Source organism: Leucoraja erinacea, chromosome 8 (genome assembly GCF_028641065.1).
Source record: "Leucoraja erinacea ecotype New England chromosome 8, Leri_hhj_1, whole genome shotgun sequence".
Taxonomy (NCBI): domain Eukaryota; kingdom Metazoa; phylum Chordata; class Chondrichthyes; order Rajiformes; family Rajidae; genus Leucoraja; species Leucoraja erinaceus.
In genome coordinates this window covers 72,025,338-72,047,275 of record NC_073384.1, presented here as the reverse complement: position 1 = coordinate 72,047,275, position 21,938 = coordinate 72,025,338, and the positions used below count along the sequence as shown (strand labels likewise).

Sequence of the window (21,938 nt, the reverse complement as noted above, 5' to 3'; positions counted from 1 at the left end):
TGCAACTCCAAAACCAGACGCAGAATCACCGACATCTTTTCCATAAACTGGCTTCTCACCCATAGAATCAGCACCAGCCCCGGCCCCTGGTGAACGTTCCATCGTGTGATGTCACAATGCCCAATGCTCAAAGACATTGTTGCCATAGAGGGAGTACAGAGAAGGTTCACCAGACTGATTCCTGGGATGTCAGGACTTTCATATGAAGAAAGACTGGATGGACTCGGCTTGTACTCGCTAGAATTTAGAAGATTGAGCGGGGATCTTATAGAAACTTACAAAATTCTTAAAGGGTTGGGCAGGCTAGATGTAGGAAGATTGTTCCAGATGTTGGGGAAGTCCAGGACAAGGGGTCACAGCTTAAGGATAAGGGGGAAATCCTTTAAAACCGAGATGAGAAGAACTTTTTTCACACAGAGAGTGGTGAATCTCTGGAATTCTCTGGCACAGAGGGTAGTTGAGGCCAGTTCATTGGCTATATTTAAGAGGGAGTTAGATGTGGCCCTTGTGGCTAAAGGGATAAGAGGGTATGGAGAGAAGGCAGGTACGGGATACTGAGTTGGATGATCAGCCATGATCATATTGAATGGTGGTGCAGGCTCAAAGGGCCGAATGGCCTACTCCTGCACTTAATTTCTATGTTTCTATATGTTTCCCTCTCCTCACCCCCCTCCCCTCTCCCACCCATCCCCTCTCTCCCCCACCCCCCCTTCCCTCTCTCCCCCCACCCCCTTCCCTCTCTCCCCCCAGCCCCCCCCCTTCCCCTCTGTCCCACTTCCACCACCCCCCCCTACCCCTCCCTCCCCACTCTTCCACTTCTCTCCCCTTACCCCACCCCTCTCCTCCCCCACCCCTCTCTCTTCCCCTCCCTTCCCCTCTCTCCCCCACCCCTTCCTCCTACCCCTCTGTTCCTCTTCCACCACTCCCCCGTCCTTCTTCCACCACTTCTGCTACCCGTCCCTCCCTCCCCACTCTTCCACTTCTCTCCCCCTTCTCTCCTCCCCCTCTCCCCCTCTCCTCACCCCTCTCCCATCCCCTCTCTCCCCCCCCCCCTTCCCCCTCTACCCTACCCACTTCCCTCTCTCCCCCCGCCCCTTCCCCCTATCCCTCTGTCCCTCTTTCCATCACTCCCCCTACCCCTCCTCCTCCTCCCCTCCCCCCTACCCCTCCCTCCTCCTCCCCCACTCTTCCCACTCTCTCCTCCCTTCTCCCCTCCCCTCTCCTCCCCACCTTTCCCCTCTCCCTCCCCCCCCCCTCCCCCCCCCCCCCCCCCACATCTCTCTCCCCATCCCCCTCTCTCACCCCCTACCCCGCTCTCCTTTCTCTCCAAAATCGGTCCCGTTTCCTCCTTCTCCTCTCCCTTCCCTCCCCTCTTCTCTCCCCCCCCCCTCCCCCCACCTGTGTGTTTGGGGGGCAGTTAAGGTTAGTGTGAAGCCGCAGCCCCCCCCCCCGCCAACGCCGTTGGGGAAACAGACCCAACGGGTCTGCACTTGGTCTAGTGAACTTATAAAAGTAATTAAGGTGGTTTTCATTTTGAATCATGCACTAAAAATCTTGGTTTGTGAAACAGCTGTCGACAGAGTTTGCAGCTATTGAATAAAATAATGGTTGTCAGAGCAAAGCAGAAACAATCTCCATAGTAATTATGTAGCGGCAACACAAATGGCTGCCATGAGGTGAGAGACAATCTGGGTGAGGGGGAACACCTGTCTGCTGGTGCCTAAGCATTCCCCACAAGTGTGTGAACAGATTGAGTTCTGTTTCATGAGTGCCCCATGAAATTACGAAGCATGGATCATCTTGGCAAATATCAGCATGTATTCATGCATTAAGTTGAGTAACAGGCTTTTAATATAATGTTTTTAATAAATGCGAAAAGCGATGTTGCACATTGGATGATATTATTAGCCCCGAAAATGTGAAAATCAACTCAAGAATGATCTCCCAAGCATTCACAAAGAAAGCTCACCAAGAAGTTTGAGGAGATTTAGCATGTTGCCAAACACTTCTACAAGTCTGCAGTAAACAGCTGTGTAAGAAGGAACTGCAGATGCTGGTTTACACCGAGGATAGACACAAAATGCTGGAGTAACTCAGAGGGGCAGACAGCATCTCTGGAGAGAAGGAATGGGTGACGTTTCGGGTCGAGACCTTTCTTCAGTCTGAGAAGGGTCTCAACCCGAAACGTCACCCATTCCTTCTCTCCAGAGATGCTGCCCGTCCCGCTGAGTTACTCCAGCATTTTGTGTCTGTCCACAGTAGAGAGCTTATTGACTGGTTGCATTATGGCCTGGTTCAGAAATTTGAAGGAGATGGCAGAAAGTGGTGTACATTGCACAGTCCATCACGGTTACTGACTTCCCAACTATCTAAGTGATCTACAGCAGCGCTGCCACGAAAAGGGAAGCTATTATCATCAAAATTCTAAACCACATTCCCGCTGCTATCAAGGTGGTGGTACAGGAGACTGAGAACTGTAACCTGCAAGTTCAACCATCAGGCTCCTAAACTACCCTGCAGATCCTAATCATAACCCTACCTCAGCATCCAGTCTTTGCACAAATGTAGTTCTTCCATGTACTTTGTTTTTTTTTTGTGCATTGTCGTGGTCCGCGCACAAGATTAGAAGTTGTTCAGCCAGAGCAGAACACACTTCTCGGCATCTCAGTAGTGAGTAGTAGTCAGATTTATTCGTCACGTTCACAATAAAGTGCAGTGAAATGAATTTGCCAGCAGGGGTACAATAGAAAAGAACACACAATACAAATTTAACACAAACATCCGCCACAGCATTCATCTGTGGTGGAAGGCACAAAGTTTAGTCAGTGCATACAATGGTGTCTGTCTCTGTCGCTTCTTGTGCGTGGAGGTGAAAGATTGGTGGAAACAGGGCCGCGACGTGAACGCTCTTTCCTTGACCACATTAAAATAACTGATAATTGTACATTTTTTTTGTTCTTGCGTCTAAAGTGGAACTAAGAATTGAATTCTTCCAGAGGATATCCAGGGCATATGACAAATAAACTCAATTGAATCTAACGTGGGGAAAAAAATAATTTTATGACTAACTTACCCATAAAAATATGTGCTAAGTGGACTCAATTTAATTAACGTTTGTTTTAAACCAACTGCTGAGACACCATACCTGAAGAGCTGGTGAAGAATAATTCCACAAATAATCTTAAAGTGGATATGCATGCAGGTAGCTTTTCTATTACGTGTGTGTCTATGACACAAATTGGATACAACGCGAGTGATAAATTGGGGAACTCTCGGGCTGAATTTGTTACAATGCAATTTCATTTGGGAATTATAGAACCACTTAAAAGTTACTATGGAAATTGACAACCAGAAAACAGAGCCATCTTCGACTTCAGCTACATAGAAGATAAGAACCAGTTCCATCTAATTTCCCTGTAGTAGACACCATTGTCTCTGCTGCTTCATTGACACAGATGCTGCTACCTGTACAGCAAAGTGGCCAATGAAATTAACAAGCAATCGCTTCCAGTCTGAAGAGGGGTTCGACCCGAAACGTCACCCATTCCTTCTTTCCAGAGATGCTGCCTGAGTTATTCCAGCATTTTGCGTCTATCTTCGGTGTAAACCAGCATCTGCCGTTCCTTCCTACCCAAGCACTCGCTTCTATTAGCTCATGGAACTATACTATATTATACAATATAACATAATGTCCTTATAGCCCTGTCCCACGGTCCGAGTTCATTCCAAGAGCACTCCCGAGTTTAAAAAAAAATCAAACTCGTGGTAAGCACGGAGAATGAACATAGCGGGTACGTCTCTTAGCGCTAACGGCAGGTACTCGAGAAGACTCGCTAACGGCAGGTAAGCACGGGAAGACTCGTGAAGATTTTTCAACATGTTGAAAAATGTCCACGAGAGCCCCGAGTACCGACTAGTGGCCATTACCGTAAATCTCCGAGTTCGAATCAGGGCAAACTCGGGAGAGGTCTTGGAATGAACTCGTACCGTGGGACAGGGCTTTTAGTAATTTGAGCTTGCAGTAACTAAACTAAACTTATTGCCATCGAAAATACTTTTAATTTGGAATATCCTGCAAGAAAAAAAACGTTGTCATTGCAAGACTGCAATTCTCTCGGCCCTAACCTTTTTTCCTCCCTTGACACAAGATGATTTTTTATAACACAGGCACAACTATCACATTATAATAAAACCACTTGCATGTATTTAGTAATGATGAACCTGCAGTATTATGGGCATGATGCTGGAGTGTGGGACTAAACAAGTTGTCAACATAACACAAAAGGCCTGTTGACTGGCTACATGCTGTAAGATTTTGCGTTTCAGTAATTCTGTACACAAGATGTGTAATTAATCCTTCCCAAATGTGGACTTGGCTGAATGATCTTCTGAACTCTGAAAGAGCTGGGTGCCTTGCTGAATTTTGATTGGAAGCACTTAGTCAAAGCATAGTCATGAGACTCTGTATAGTTAAATAACATGTTATCATCTTCTGGTCTCTTTGAATTTACACAGTGGAATATTTGAGTAATGAAAGCTGATTTGTCAGAGTTAATTTGTTGTATATCCTGCCATGTGTATTGAAGAAGTTAAATGTTTTTGTAAGTTAAATGAAAATTAAGCTATTAACCAGATTTATATGTATTGGTCTGGATTAATACCCACCGGCATAAAAAATGTTTTTTAAAACACATAGTCCATGGGACATGTGAAAATAAACTAGACTGTAAACTCTATTTATGCACCATCGTAATAACTGCTGGATCAGGATTGCAGTTTGTCATACAATAGTATGAGAACAATAGACAATAGGTGCAGGAGTAGGCCATTCGGCCCTTCGAGCCAGCACCACCATTCACTGTGATCATGGCTGATCATCCATAATCAGTACCCGTTCCTGCCTTCTCCCCATATCCCTTGACTACGCGATCTTTAAGAGCTCTATCCACCTCTCTCTTGAAATCATCCAGAGAATTTACCTCCACTGCCTTCTGAGGAGAGAATTCCACAGATTCACAATTCTCTGGGTGAAAAAGTTTTTCCTCACCTCCGTTCTAAATGGCCAACCCCTTATTCTTAAACTGTGGCCCGTGGTTCTGGACTCCCCCAACATCGGGAACATGTTTCCTGCCTGTAGCGTGTCCAATCCCTTAATAATCATATGTTTCAATAAGATGCCTCTCATCCTAAATTCCAGTGTATACAAGCCTAGTCACTCCATTCTTTCAGCATATGACAGTCCCTCCATCCCGGGAATTAATCTCGTGAACCTACGCTGCACTCCCTCAATAGCAAAAATGTCCTTCTTCAAATTTGGAGACCAAAACTGCACACAATACTTCAGGTGTGGTCTCACCAGGGACCTGTACAACTTCAGAATGACCTATTTGCTCCAATACTTAACTCCTCTTGTTATGAAGGCCAACATGCCATTAGCTTTCTTCACTGCCAGCATGCTTACTTTCAGTGACTAATGAACAAGGACCCCCCAGATCTCGTTGTACTTCCCTTTTTCCTATCTTGACACCATTTAGATAATTATCTGCCTTCCTGTTCTTGCCACCACCTGTCCACTCGCCCAACCTGTCCAAGTCACCCTGCATCCTTGTAGCATCCTCCTCACAGTTCACACTGCCACCCAGCTTTGTGTCATCTGCAAAAATGCTAATGTTACATTTAATCCCTTCATCCAAATCATTAATATATATTGTAAATAGGTGCGGTCCCACCACTGAGCCTTGCGGTACGCCACTAGTCACTGCCTGCCATTCTGAAAGGGACCCGTTAATCCCAACTCTTCTTTCCTGTCTGCCAACCAATTTTCTACCCCCAATACCATGTGCTCTAATTTTGCCCAATAATCTCCTATGTGGGACCTTATCAAACCTTTCTGAAAGTCCAGGTACACTACATCCACTGGCTCTCCCTTGTCCATTTTCCTAGTTACATCCTCAAAATATTCCAGAAGATTAGTCAAGCATGCTCTGCCCTTCGTAAATCCATGCTGACTCAGACCGATCCTGTTACTGCTATCCAAATGTGGCACTATTTCACCTTTTATAATTGACTCCAGCATCTTCCCCACCACTGATGTCAGGCTAACTGGTCTATAATTCCCTGTTTTCTCTCTCCCTCCTTTCTTAAAAAGTGGGATAACATTAGCCGCCCTCCAATCCACGGGAACTGATCCTGAATAGTCTGAAAATATGAATCATAGTTTGTTTACTTTATATAACTACCAGAAGGAAGTTCAATTTTTATTTAAGTCCAACAACCAGCATGGGGGTGCTAGTGGAAAGATTACATCAGTATGTTTAGACTGTTTGTAAGAAAATGGCAAATATCTAGAATTTCAGTAACAATATTTTTAATATATTGGCATTTTTAAAATAAATTTAAATCAACCTCTCAATAATTTTATTTTGGTTGTTTTGGTCCTATTAAATTGTGAGGGAAGACTAAACATGAAAAAACTAATTGTTTAGGAAAACAGCTATAATGTACATATGGATTTTCAAAATGAGTGACTCGTCTTAAATAGGATTTCAAGATGAGAAGTTTGATCACAAAACAATAAGACCTCTCTGCCACCTTTGTTACTTTCCCATGTATATTTCCATGCTTTACTACACTCTAAAAGGCTTATGTTGATATATGTGAAATGGAACTATGGTTTATTAGTTCCCAGCATTAAGGCTGAATGAAAGTTAGATATTAATTTAAATTGCCCAAATTCTGTTTTTGCCAATAGTTTCAATGAATCTCGGAGCAGACATGATGACTCAGGGCGATTCCAAACTGCAGGTACTTCAGAAAATGGATATCAAAGAAGAAGGCTTCCCTATAACCGAGACCAAGTCTAAGGTATTTCTTTAGCGCGGCTGGTGATGGTTTAGCCGGACAAGTCTACTACATTCCAATATTTGGTTTTCAGCCGGTCTTTTCTATTTTCTGCATATCCTCTTGTGTGTGTTCTCCCCTCATCCTGTGAAGGTGAGAAAGTTACTAGTTCTAAAGTCACTAAAGGTAGTGGCAAATCTGGCATAGGGGGGTAAAGCGAATCTTACCTGTTTTTATGAACTCCAGCTGTTTCTCCTCCAGTTATGGCTTTCTGTGCAGGCGCAGCAGCAGCAGAGACACACTTAATAGTTTGCTTTCCCGCCTTTTTTTAAATAAAAGTGGGTAAACATCTGCCTTGGTGAGGATATCTCTTGTGCTAAGCATCTCATATCAGCTACTCTCTGAATGTGCAACATCTACCACCTCTGGAGAAAAAGGGTGGGTGATGTTTTGGGTTGGCTCCTTTCTTCAGAAGAAGGGTCCCGACTCAAAATGTCACCCATCCTTTTTCTCCAGGGATGCTGCTTGACCCGCTGAGTTACCCCAGCACTTTTTTTGTCTTTCTTTGTTATAAACCAGCAGCTGCAGTTCCTTGTTTCCACATCCATCTCTTCCTTTCTCTGTGTTTATTGCACTTCCACGTTTTGCAACATTCGCAATGATATTTTACTGTGGGAAATGGTATCACAGTCAGTAATTTTATCAAAACTAACCAAAGTCCCGATAACACCAGTGTCATCCTCCCTTTATCAAGGATAATCGTTTACCACGACCCAAATAATTGTTAGCCCATTTTCATAATTTAAAGCCCCTGTCCCACTTATGTGTCCTTGGCACGCTAATTACACGACCTCTTCGCCGCCTTGAGGTGCGACGGTCCAGCGAGAGTTGCGCGTGCCATCATGCGCCCGCACAAACATCTGCAGCGCATGATGTCATTTGAAGATGGACCTAAAATGCAGGAGTAACTCAGCGGTCCAGAGATGCTGGTGGTCCCGCGAAGTTACTCCAGCATTTTGTGTCTATCCCCAATTGTCTTGGCCCCGCTCTGGGAGTAGGAGCGGGGGCGGATCCGGATCTGAAATGGCCGTGAGCCCCAGGCCGAGCTCGGCGATCGTTTGCCTGCTTCTGCTGCTGATGGAGGTGAGACATTGCACCACGCCAGGGTCTTGGGCCTGTCCCACTTTGGCCGTCAGTTACGTGACAGGCCGGTGGCACGCGACGATTTTGTGCAGGACGAAGTCCGCACTCCTCCACGTCACTCCACACTCCTCCACACCACTCCATGCGCCCGTCCCCGCGCTACCCACACGCTAGCAGATCGCGCAAGTGGCGCACGAAAGACAGCCAAGTGGGACAGGCCGTTAAAACAAAGTGCTGAGGAAGTCAATGGGTCAGGCAGGTTCAACATGACTTTACTGATGAATTATGTAAGGCCTCTCTCAAGGCCTGTAAATTCTCCCTGTTACAGTAGCCAGAACTGACAGCTGAGGCCACGCAGCCCAAGAATTCTGCAGAGCCCTGAACAGTTATAATATTCCTTTCACCTCTTTTATCTGTCAGCCTGCTGAAGGCAAAGGCCAACATTCCTTTCGACCCTAAAGTAATTTTCTACCAACCCAGCAAGGTTTTATGGTGTCAGTACTTGGGGCACCTAAATCTCTCTGTTCAATCATGTCTATTGCTCTTACAGTTTAGGAACAAATCTGATCCATCTTTCTTCAGTCCCAAAGTTAAATGGTACAGATTTGCCCACCTATTCAACATCTCCCATCTGTTACAATTGTCTGCTCCCTTCTGAATTATCGATTTCACTTGGCCTTCATTAGAAATACTGGATACATGGTTCTTCCTTTCTTCACTCAGATCATTAATGAAATACAGTAACCCCTCATTATAATGGACCGGGGGAGAATGGTGTCCGTCAATGCTGATTGTCCGCTATAACCGAGTAAGGCATTTGCTTCAACCACCAGTGTTCACTCTGTGAAACGACGAGTTGATTTCAAATACCAAGTTCTTTTTAACAGCTAAAAATGTATTTCTATTACTGCAACCTAAAATACTAAAAGCTGTTTAATAGAGTTAAGTGTCGATCAAAGCGATTGTTAGTTTCAATGCCTTGGTAATTTCAATGCCTTGGTAATTTCAATGCCTTGGTAATTTCAATGCCTTGCCAATTTCAATGCCTTGCCAATTTTAATGCCTTGCCAATTTCAGTAGCCTCCACAGTGTAAATAGCAGTCTGTGTTTTAAAGAGACAATCCACTATAACTAAAATCCATAATAAAGAGGTTTGTAATAACGAGTTTACTGTATAATGAAAGGTGAAATCCCAAGAGAGGTACCTGGAAGATGTCATTCTTTATATTCTTTCTTTATATTCTAACATGTTGAATGTGTACATTTTGTTCTGTCTCCTGTTTCTCAATTGTTGCCCCCATTCCACTTTTGTTAACAGCCTCATTTGTGGAATCTTATTGAATGCCTTTGGCTGTCCCTAGCGTATTATTTTTTCCTTAGAGGTCCAGTGGGCCATTAGGTACAGCTACTTTTCAGTCTGATACTAAATTATACCAATCTTCGGCAGTATTTTGTGTACCACAATTGGACAAGGCCATTTCACAAGTTGGTGCTGCACACAATGTTACCCTCTGAAAAATGTGTGGTGACGTGATTTAATCTTCCCCACAGGGTCTTCTACAAACCTGATTGTTCCTCTCATTTCGGCTCACCTAGAGAGCCTCATTTATAGAACAACTCCCTGATGAGGTACAACCAGTAAAGTTGAATTTGTGGAGGAGTTGGTGGTTCCAGGAATGAAAGATTTAGTTCAGCTTCAAAGACCTCAGTATTACATTATCACAGTTTGAAAACATTTAAAATGGATCACAACAGTTATTATATACATCTTTAAAGTGCAGAGATTGTGCTGATTAATAAGTTATTCATGATATGTTTATGATTAATATAATATGATTATGTTATTATATTGTGTTTTCATAACAATGGTTTTAATTTTAGGTATTTAAAATGTGTGATATATTCTGTGGACAATAATAGTGATATCCCAAAAATACACAACTGCCATTAATCTATAGTTTGATTCTTGGATAGTTATAAAATTAATGTTTTTAGTGGTGCAGCTCACCGCAAAACAGTAAAAATGGTTTAAACATCATTATTATGTCACACTTCAATATATATCCTGAGCAGGTAACAGTAACATGAATCATAAATGTAAACCATTCATTCTTTGTGCAGCTTTAATTTGTTCTACAGTTAAAGAAGCTATTGTGGTATCTCTCTTCATCCACTAGTTACCAATTGAGAACCAACATCGGAGATTAACACAGTAATGTTTCATTATTTTAAAAAATAAAAAAAATGTCGTCACTTTTTGTTTATCGACATCCATTTTTTAATTTTTTTTAATATTTTTTAATTTTTTATTATTTTATTAGAAGTTAATACAATACAAAACAATACAGTGGTACCTAATTTTAGGTGCCAACTATATCATAACGTAATACATTCTATGTACAACCTCTAGTTTTATGTTTTTGAAAAGGAAGTAAGAAAGACAGGAAAAAAAAAAGAAAAATAGAGAGAAGAAAAAGAGGAAAAATAGATAATAGAAAATAGAAAAAGGTGAAGTGTGTATATAAGAAAAGAAAGAGTAGAAAGTAGAAATAGGAGAGAAAGTCCCTTAAAAAAGAAATTTTCAAATCTTTATTCGGAGATGTAAATCTATCTACGACCTGACCTGAAATCAGTAATCTTTACGGTACCGCTGCATCACATGATTTTTGTCTGAATTCATTGCGATACCTTGTTTTTTTTAACCAAGTGGCCTTTGTGCATGCCTACCATAAAAACCAGTGCATTCACCTTAATAATGCCAGCAGCTCAGTTCTCCAAAAAAGTAATAATAAAATAACGTGGCAGATTTTCTGTTTGATCTGAAGTTGGAGAAGTGATTATACTTGTAACTAAATTAACTGTGACTGTTTGTTACAGGATGATGAATGGCGATAGATTGAAGTCGATGGTAAAACATTAATCTTTGCAAGGGCCAAATAGTGCAAGTTTTTTTGTTCAACCTCCGACATTGATCGAATCCAGGTTATATTGATGAAATCTATAAGCACAAAGCATTAGATTGGAAAAATATCAATGAACTGTTTGCTAAGTGACTGCCGGAACTAGTAGCCTTCATACCTTTATTCTTGTCAAGGATTAAACTTCTTTTGCAATAAGAACAAAAAAGATACTTGATATTTCTGCTTTGTTGTGCCTGCTCGTTCCAGAAATCAAACTCTTCTACAACCGGTGAGAAAATAACCAAGCTGTACGAACTTGGTAGCGAACAGGAGCGTAAAATGTGGATAGACCGTTATTTATCCTTCATGGAGGAGAGAGGGACTCCAGTGGCCAGTTTACCTGCCGTGGGCAAGAAGCCTTTAGATCTTTATCGACTTTACATTTGTGTTAAAGAAATTGGCGGTCTGGCACAGGTGGGTGCTGAGAAATACGTTTGCTCTGAGTTATTTATTGGGCAGGGTTTAGTTGATGTTTGGACATTGTTGTGACTAAAAATGAACTCTGCATTGCATATTGGTAAAAGTTAACCTAGTAGAGACAGGAAAGAACTCGATGAAGTAGCTGAAAATGTTTGGGGCCTGGACACTCTGCTGAAAAACTTCCCCGGTGTTTATATATGGGCTTGGTGTCACTGTATCCGTAGAAGGGTTATCTGTAGTTTATTGCCATGACGTCATGAGCAAGCATTCTTTAGTTTAGTTTAGAGATACAGCGCGGAAACAGGCCCTTCAGCCCGCGCCGACCAGCGATCCCCACATATTAACACTATCCTACACCCATAATGGACAATTTTTCCATTTACCAAGCCAATTAACCTACATACCTGTACGTCTTTGGAGTGTGGGGGGAAACCGAAGATCTCGGAGAAAACCCACGCAGGTCACGGGGAGAACGTGCAAACTCCGTACAGACAGCACCCGTAGTCGGGATCGAACCCGGTTCTCCGGGCGCTGCATTCACTGTAAGGCATCGACTCTACCGCTGTACCACCGTGCCACCCAACTCACCTTGACATCGATTTTGTGAATGTGTGGACAAACTTTAATAGGATCTAAAGCAATGTGATTTAGAGAGCATTTTTAGTAGATTTAAAGTTACCGCTGCACCACTGTTTCTCCCTACACCTTGCGTTTTTTACACCACCCTAACACACCACCAAAGTTTATGCAGAATCCCTTGTTCAACCTAATTTCACGAGATTATTCAAACAGGATCAACCCCTTTCATGCGTCAACATTTTGGCAGCTGCAATTTGCACATTTTCAGGTCTGGACTTTTAAGCTTGATGTTCTCTCTTTTTTCCTTTTCCCCAATTCCTCTCAGCCCCACCCCAACCTAGTTTATTGTCACAATGTTTCTTTGGATCCTCAAAAGTTCAAAATAGCTGGTCAAAAGTTCAAAAACACAAAACCCATCAGTTGAATATTGCAATTTCAAACTTATCTTCAATGTATTATTTGACAGGTTTGCATTTTTATATTATCTCTCCAGGTTAACAAAAACAAAAAATGGCGTGAACTGGCAACAGCCCTGAGCGTGGGTACATCAAGCAGTGCAGCAAGCTCCCTTAAAAAGCAGTACATTCAATACCTGTTTGCCTTTGAATGTAAAGATTGAACGTGGAGAGGAGCCCCCTCCTGAAATATTTAGTTCTGCTGAATCTAAAAAGCAGCCTAAAATACAACCCCCTTCTCCTGGTAAGTACAAAACTCGGATCGGGCTCTGCTTAAGCTGAACTATTTCTATTTTGTCATCTTAGAAATATTCTAACCAAGGGGATAAAAGTCTTTTAAGTAACTGTTACTTATCCGATTAATGACACCACTTTATGGGAAAATGTGTACACCTTCCTGAGCTCCAAACAGGTAATATTTTAAAAATACAGTCCCTTAAACATTTGCATCATCACGCACTAGGGTGTTATTTTTGATGGTGTGTTTTGTGGCTTTAATAGAAACAGCATGTCAGAAGACTATGATGAAATGATGGTTAACGTACAAAAGTGATTGGAATCAAGTTGCTGTTTCATGTGCTGAATTACAGGTGCAGGGGCCAGGCTGTTTTGGCTCCATGTAAAGGTTATCTGAGTGGAAACTGGGTGGAATGATGAATATGGAACTTGTCTCTCTGTAATATGAATACAAAGCTGACAACTTGTTGCATTTGGCCACGTTTGAGAACACATGGAATTTGTGTTCATTGTGAGGAATGCAAAGAAAACAAATTGCTGACATTTTATGCATTTTCAAGTGGTTCTTCATTCAGTGATATGTTTTTCTAATACTTAAGAGACAGAAAACGAATAACACACAAGCGACAAGTCGTGAATTCTTCCCGTGTTATGAATCTCAAGGTGTTGGAGCATCTTTTCAACAAAAACGCACTTTGCAGTTGGAAAATATTGGATTGAATAAGCATTAATATTTGACCCCCTTTAATGATGTGCAATTTTTCTTACATATCTTTCAATATATAAAACATTGAACAGCACAGCACAGGAATAGGCCCTTTGGCCCACAGTGTCCATGCCAAGCATGTTGCCAAGTTAAATTAATCTCCTCTGCCTGCAGGTGATCCATATCCCTATCCAAATGCCTCTTAAATGCCACTATCATGTCTGCTTCCACCACCGCCCCTGGTAACAGGTTCCAGTCCATCACTCTCTGTGTGTAAAAAACTTTCTCCACATGTCTCCTTTAAATGTTACCTCTCTCACCTTAAAGCTATGCCTTCTATGCAAAAAAGGTTCTGACTGTCTCCCCTACCTATGCCTCCTATAATTGTATACACTTCTATCGAGTTTGCCCTCAGCCTCTGATGCCACAGCAAAAACAATCCATGTCTATTCAACCTCTCCCTATAGCTAAGACCCTCTGATCCAGGCAGTATTCTGGTAAACCTCTTCCGCACCCTCTCCAAAGCTTCCACATCCTGCAATAGGGCAACTTGAACTGTACAAAATACTCCAGATTGGCACAACCAAAGGCCTAGAAGTCCAAAATGGTTCAAAATACCTGTAAGTTATATCAATACTTTGTGTGAGCAAGTGTTGCAATTTATGGCAGTCCAATATAAGGAGAAAATATAGAGTTTATGACAACACCATGAAATGGATTGATATACAGAGGGATCTTGGAGTCTATCGCAAACACGTCGATAGAATGCCAAAGAGGGCATATGGTATGCTTGCCTTCATTGGTCAGAGCATTGAGTATAAGAGTCATGTTGCAGCTTTAGAGGACCTTGGTTAGGCTACATTTGGAGTATTGCATGCAGTTGTGATTGCCCCATTGCAGGAGAGATGGCGGATACGATCATAGCATTTTAAGTTGCTTATACATTGGCACATGGACATACATATACCTGTTCCTGTGCTGTACTATTCTATGTTCTTGTTGTTTAACTTTGTCATAGAGTGATTCAGTGAGGAAACAGGCCCTTCGGCCCAACCTGTCCACACCGGCCCACATATCCCAGCTACATTAGTCCCACCTGCCCCAATTTGGCCCATATCCCTCCAAACCTGTCCAATCCATGTACCTGTCTAACTGTTTCTTAAACCTCCATCAATTACCTCCTCTGGCAACTCGTTCCATACACCCACCACCCTTCGTGTGAAAAAGTGAAAGACAAGTTTGGAGCTAGTTCTCCCTGGTTCTCATGCGATCTAACATTGCAGAGCAGTTGACCATGCAGAACTTTTTCATCGTCCTTACTGAAGTCCATGTAGGCCACGACTACAGCCTTGCCCTCCTCAACCTTTCTCCGTTACTTGTACAATGGACATTCAAATTTGTGAGTAATGGTCTCCCACAAACAGCACCATCAGCAAAACCATTGTGTATCTGCATACACAGCTTGGAGTCCCAAATCAAAGTGCCATAACTAAGTTTTGAGATTGCTGGATGTTGCAATTAACACCCAGCAGTATTGCAATAGAATAAGAACTTACGGAATGGATGCTTGAGTAACAATCAGGCTCAGCTGCTTTTCTCTGAAAAAGGAAACACTGGGAAGTGACTGGAAAATTGTAGAATTTTCCAGGGATTTGAATGCGGAAACTGGCTACTCCACAGCCATTGATTGCAGGAGAACAGTAAGTGTAGACTATATAGGGGCGGCACGGTGGTGCAGCAGTAGAGTTGCTGCCTTACAGAACCAGGGGCCAGGGTTCGATCCTAACTTTGGGTGCTGTCTGTACGCAGTTTGTTCGTTCTCCCCGTGACCCACGTGGGTTTTCTCCGAGATTCACGGTTTCCTCCCTCACTCCAAAGACGTACAGGTTTGTAGGTTAATTGGCTTGGTAAATGTAATTTGTCCCTAGTGTGTCTCCTAATTAGTGTTAGTGTGCAGGGATCGCTGGTCAGCTCGGACTCGGCGGGCCAAAGGTCCTTTTTCCGCGCTGGTATCTCTAAACTAAACTATTTTGTGAAGGCAGGAAGTAGTGGCACCACTACAGAAATGCTCCTTCCTGTTTGTCAGGTGGTTTGCAGGGCTCAGTGATGGTGAAGGTAGCAATATTTACAAGAATTGTAATCCAAAACAAGTCAATGGATGGAAATGACTACAGAGGCACAGCAGCACAGATAGCAGAGTTGATGCCTCAAGGCTCCTTAAGCCTCACAAAGTCTAAAATCAGAACCATGACTTTCAAGAATGCCTTACACATACATGGCACGTTTTGGAATTTGCTTCTGTTGACACCAGTTTCTGCTACGTGTGACAGTGCCCTTCTTGGATGTTGCTCAGATCTCTTTAGCTAACGAACAGGCCTGGAGTCCAATTAGCTGCTATTGGTTGGCCATTTGAATCTTGTCAGCGTACTCCCTATAAAACCTAGGCATTCCAGCCAGAGGGAGAGGCTGGGAGAGGATGACAGAAGACGCAGGGGAGAAAGAAGATGAAAGAAGAAGGAAGAAAGAAGAGAGTGACGAAAGGAGACAACGTGGGATGCCTCCTTCTTGGGTGTGTCCCCCTGTCGCAGGTTTGAGGAAGGCTGAGCGACTGGGACAGACCTGAGACCACAAGCACAAGACTCGACTGCTGGAAACCACGGCTATGACTGAGTAGCTGGAACCTCTTCCTGCCCACAAACAACGAGGGACTGTGACACACACACACACACATATACACACACACACGCACACGCGCACACGCACACACGCACACACACACACACACACACACACACACACGCAAGGGTCAACTGCAGGAAGAGGCCTGAGATCGCCACGCCTCCTACCTTCGAAGACTAGGAGTAAGCTGCTGGGACAAGCCCGTCTTCACCCATCATTGAATGATGGGCTGAATGGTCTAAAACTGCTGGGTGGTTGCTGACAGGTGGTCATGTGTTGAGATTGGGAAATCTTCAGGCAGGAACAATTGAATGCGGGGGCCGACAACCTTGTTCTGCATAGGGGCAGGACGCATGTCTGAGCGGATGGCGGTCCCACATCTACCACTGTGAGCGGGATGGCGGTGGCTCATATACTCACACTCACTCATCCCCGGCTTATTGACAACCCCGATCCCGACAGTGAAGCCCAGACACAGAAGGTGCGGTCCGTGCCGGTGGCTCTGCGCAGTATGCGGTACAGACAGAGCTCGCTGCTGCTCGGCAGCTCTGCAATTTAAAATGGCAAATTATTTGCATTCTGAGACAAGGTGCCCCTCGTGGAGTTAATGACCTAGCAATGTGATGCAGGTCAAAAATGAGCTGAATGGCTGGTTTAACGTTTTCATGCTGACAATGGCACACAGTTTCCCACATGCTGCTAGTCGGCAGCTCGGCGCTACTTGGCAGCTCGGCGAGGCTCCGCCATTGTGGCCGCCAGCGCAGTCCTTGTGTCACCGTGCCTGGGCACCGCGCTCTCGGGCCTGGAGATGACGGGATAAGAACGGGAAAAATAATACACCTGCGGGCCGGATGATTTTGGGTTACGGGCCGCATTCGGTTTAATGGAACATCCTTGAATATAAACAGAACGCCTCCAGATGACCTCTGATCAGTGCAGATTAACCATGACATTCTGCTCCTAATAGAAGGGACTGGGTTCATGCTGAGTAAAATATCTTCCCAGCATGATATCTGGCAGTTATAGACTTAAGTATGTGTGCATGCTTAACCTCCAGTAAACTTTGATTGTTTACTTTGGAGAATACTTTGCAACTTCTGGCAAAAGGTAGTGAAATCCATGCGTTTTGTCAGCACTTTACAAGGAATGGCTTCATGGTCTGATTTCACATGTTCAGAAGAAAAAAATATTGGCATGCAATACGGAATTTCTTTGAGTGAACAGAACTCCTAGTAAATTACTGCAGCCCAAACTAACAAGGGAGATGATTTACATTTTTTTTACTATAGCAAATTAACACTTGCTGATTGATCAATCCAGATCAGTATTTTATGGATTATTTGTTAGAATTTTCTTATCATTCCCCAACAATCAGATGGATGACATTTAACTTGTTTATTTCTCTTGGCTTTTCCCCTTTGTTAAGTTTAGTTTATTGTCACGTGTACCGAGGTACAGTGCGTGCAATAGTCACGTGTGCCGAGGTACAGTGCAAAGCCATTGTTGCGTGCTATCCAGTCAGCAGAAAGACAACGCATGATTACAATCAAGCCCTTCACAATGTAAAACTGTCCCTGAATCTGGAGGTGTGCGTTTTCACACTTCTATACCGATAGGAGAGAGGGGAGAAGTGGTAGTGGTCAGGGTGCGACTGGTTCTCGATTTGACTGCTGGCCTTGCTGGGGTATAAATGGAAAGGAGATTGGTTTGCGTGATGGTCTGGGCTGCGTTCACAATTCTCTGCAATTTCTTGTGGTCTTGGATGGAGCTGTTCCCAAACCATGCTGTGATGCATTCCAATCAAATGCTTTCTACAGCACATCTGTACAAGTTGGTGAGAGTTGTTGGGGACATGCCAAACTTCCTAAGCCTTGTAAAGGGACTGTCCCACTTGGGCGTCATTTGCGTGTCACGGAGATGGCATGAGTAGATTTTGTATATCCCAAAATCCTGGGACGCCGCGCGTGACCGTGCGTCACTGCCTACGTCACCACGCACCATGCGCGTGTAATGCGCACCATGAGCCCAAGTGGGACAGGCCCTTTAGGAAGTGGTGGTGTTGGTGTGTTTTCTTGGCCACTGCTTCAATAAGGCTGGTCCAGAAGAAGTTGTTGGTGATATTCACTCTTAGGAGTTTGAAGCTTTCAACCATCTTTACTTCAGCACCGTCAATGCAAGCCGTGGTGAGTGTACAGGGTAGGTGTATGCTTCACTTCCTGACGTCGATCCTTTGTCTTGCTGACATTGAGAGAAAGGTTGTTGTCTCGACACAAGGTTTTCAATCACCTTCCTGTACTCCGTCTCTTCATTATTTGATATCCGGCCCAGAACGGTGGTGTCCTCTGCAAATTTATAAATTAAATTTGATTTGCACAAGGCTGCACAGTGGTGGATGCACAAGGAGCAAAGAAGGAGGCTGAGAACGCATATTTTCTTCCATATTTAAATGTTGAATGTGAGCCACACATCATAATACACAGAGGTCATGATGTAAATGATGATACTAGTGCCCTGCATCCATTGTGCTTCCTCATATATCTACTATATCATATATCTACTATATAACAATCTCTGCAGGAATTTCCATAGACATTATCTCTCCATACCTTTGTTTCAGAATGCTTTACATGTTTTTTTAAGTTTTACTTTATTGTGGTGTATACTGGTCATAATTCTGAGTTATTGAACAACAGCGTGTGTTTGTGCTGTTGATGTTGCTTCTTGCAGTGTTAGATAGTAAATAATTTGTTGATGGCTTTAAGGGCCTGTTCCACTTAGCTGTCCTTCGCACGCCATTTACGCGACCTGCTAGCGCGTGGGTAGCGGGGGGACGGGCGCATGGAGTGGTGTGGAGAAGTGTGGAGTGGCGTGGAGGAGTGTGGACTTCGTCCTGTACAAAATCTTCGCGCGCCACCGGCCTGTCGCGTAACTGACGGCCAAAGTGGGACAGGCCCAAGAACCTGCCGCGGCGGAACGCCTCACTTTCAACAGCAGCAGAAGCAGGCAAACGATCGCCGAGCTCGGCCTGGGACTCACGGCCATTAGCGGTCCAGATCCGCCCCCACTCCTACTCCCAGAGCGGGGCCAAGGCGAGTGGAGATAGACACAAAATGCTGGAGTAACTGAGCGGGACCGGCAGCATCTCTGGAGAGAAGCAATGGGTGACGTTTCAGGTCGAGACCCTTCTTCTGACTGAGATGCTGCCGGTCCCGCTGAGTTACTCCTGCATTTTGTGCCCATCTTCAAATGACGTCACGCGCTCCAAACAGCCCAAGTGGGACAGGCCCTTTATTCTGTACTTTTGAGACAGTAAATATCCCAATATTTGCTCACAGCTTCCTCCTATCTCCCTATAAAGAATCAAACTCTTGATCAAAATATGAGGCAGTCACTTAAATGCAGCAGTTCCCTTCAAATGAATTAGAAGCATGGAAAATAGGTGCAGGAGGAGGCCATTCGGCCTTTCGAGCCAACACCGCCATTCATTGTGATCATGGCTGATCGTCCCCAATCGATAACCCATAGAAATTTATACACATCTATCCTGAAAAGGACACGTGTTCCATAATAATCTTTTTTTTGTACGTCTCGATGTTGTCCTGCCAAAGAGGCCAATTGATTTCACAAAGACCAAACTGTCAGGGTTCACTGTTAACATGCTGTGAAGCTGACAGCTTTGGAATACACTTGTACAGTGGTAAATTCAGACATCTGGAAGTTCCTGTCAGTAGCACACTGCTTCTCCCGAGGTGCAACTATTTCTCAGCTTTGTTCAATGTATCCTCAGCAATGAATGATCTAATTTAGTTTAGTTTAGTTCAGAGATGCAGTGTGGGTATCGTCTCTTCGGGCCACCGAGTTCACGCCGACAATTTGCAGAAGCCTTTAACCTATAAACCTGCACGTCTTTGGAATGTGAGAGAAAACCAGAGAACCTAGAGAAAATTCACGCAGTCACGGGGAGAACGTACAAACTCCATACAGACGGCACCCGTGGTCAAGATCGAGCCCGGGTCTCTGGCGCTGTAAAGCAGCAACTCTACCGCTGCACCACAGTGCCGCCCTGTGATGAATTTGAATGTGACGGGGAATTTGTTTTTTTTTAATTTATTATGGCATCTGTAATATCAACATTTTCAATCGTGAGGCAGCAGAGTTATTTGACAGAGCTTCACATGCATTGAAGGACACAAAGTGCTGGAGTAACTCAGCAGGTCGGACAGCATCTCTGGAGAACATGGATAGGTGATGTCTCGTGACAAGACCCTCCTTCAGACATGCAGTGTTTGGGTGAAATAAATCACCCCACGAAACAGTTAATAAAATAATATGCAATACATAATAAAAGATAACCAATCTTTCATTTTATAGCAGGTTCAGGTTCCTTACAAGGACCACAGACACCTCAGTCCACAAACAGCCCGATGGGCGAAAGTGGGGATTTGAAACCACCAACACCTGTATCAACGCCTCATGGACACATGACGCCCATGCAAGGGAACAGGTATTATAAAACAAACCGTGAACATGTTTCTGAATTGTCATTGCTTGTTGAGAAATTGATTACTCTTGTCAAGATAGAAAGGTTGGTATAAGCGCTGTGCGGATCTTTCGAATGTCGCAGATAGGCTGCACCACCAATTTACAGTGTTAATGTCATATTATTTCTTGCAGTAAGGTTTACTTGGAAGTGGGCAAACAATTAAAAGTTGTTGTTAGAATGGCGAAAGTACAAAGGAGATTCACTGGGGTGGCATCAGGGTTGGCAATAATAGTTAGGCTTGTAGTACAAAGGATTCTCTTCATTGGAGTATAAAGGGCTGAAAAGAGCCTTAGTGCAAAATCTAAGACTTAGATTCTGGAGTGAGTCAATAATGAAAATGTATAGCTTCACAGGTTGTTGCGATCAACCTTGCTCAGCCTGAAAGGGTTCTGGAACCCGTCAGAAAATCTTTTTCAAAAGAACTGGAATTGAGAGGATAGAGCAGGAGAGTGAAATTAGCTGTACCAACTAAATTGGCCAAATGCTCTTTTCTGTGCTTTAAGGATTCATAATCCCAATTGCAATAATCCCAATGCATTTCGTTGTCTCTGTACTGTACAATGACAATTAAAATTGAATCTGAATCTGAATTACAAATGCACTAACATGGACTTTGTCACTTCAAGTTGTCACTTAAAAAAGGGAAGGTAGACAAAAGTGCTGGAGAAACTCAGCGGGTGCGGCAGCATCTGTGGAGCGAAGGAAATAGGCAACGTTTCGTCCCGAAACGTTGCCTATTTCCTTCGCTCCACAGATGCTGCCGCACCCGCTGAGATTCTCCACCTTCGATTTTTCCAGCATCTGCAGTTCCTTCTTGAACTTAGAAAAGGGATATCATGAAGACTTATTGTTGCACACATCCAGTTTTGTTGCTGTGTCATCATGTCAGTTTGAAAAAAGAGGGATATAAAGAGAGAGAAGAGAATAAAGAACGGTAATTATATTTTAAAATGAAATATTGCTTACATGGCAAAATATGAAAGCTTGAGTGCCCTGAATCTGGAGATGTTTAAAGATTAATCCTACATGATTTATTCCATAAACAATCTATATATTACAAATGATCTGACTGCTAGTGCCGCTTGTTAATTTTTCATTACAGATTGTTGTGTGGATATTTATTATTTAAATTGACAATGTCAATTTATCATACTGTAATTAATATTGCATAGCACATAGAGGCATACAGCACAGGACCATGCCCTTTGGCACACAATTATGGTGCCGAACATGATGCCAAAATAAAGTGATTTCATCTGCCTGCCCATGATCCATAACCCTCCATTTCCTGCACATCCATGTGCCCATCTAAAAGCCTCTTCAACGCCAATATCGTATCTACCTCCACCACCACCCCTGGCAACACGTTGTACGTA

The 21,938-nt window shown here is 43.5% G+C and overlaps 1 protein-coding gene across 1 annotated transcript in view; it reads left to right on the top strand.

Annotated features, from left to right (window-relative positions):
- Positions 1–21,938, top strand: part of arid1b (AT rich interactive domain 1B (SWI1-like)) — a 457,745-nt gene that overhangs the window by 396,070 nt on the left and 39,737 nt on the right. Inside the window, 5 exon segments of the mRNA XM_055639980.1 lie at positions 6,752–6,864; positions 11,151–11,357; positions 12,436–12,552; positions 12,554–12,641; positions 20,391–20,523. Of these exon segments, the coding sequence (XP_055495955.1) occupies positions 6,752–6,864; positions 11,151–11,357; positions 12,436–12,552; positions 12,554–12,641; positions 20,391–20,523 (658 nt within the window).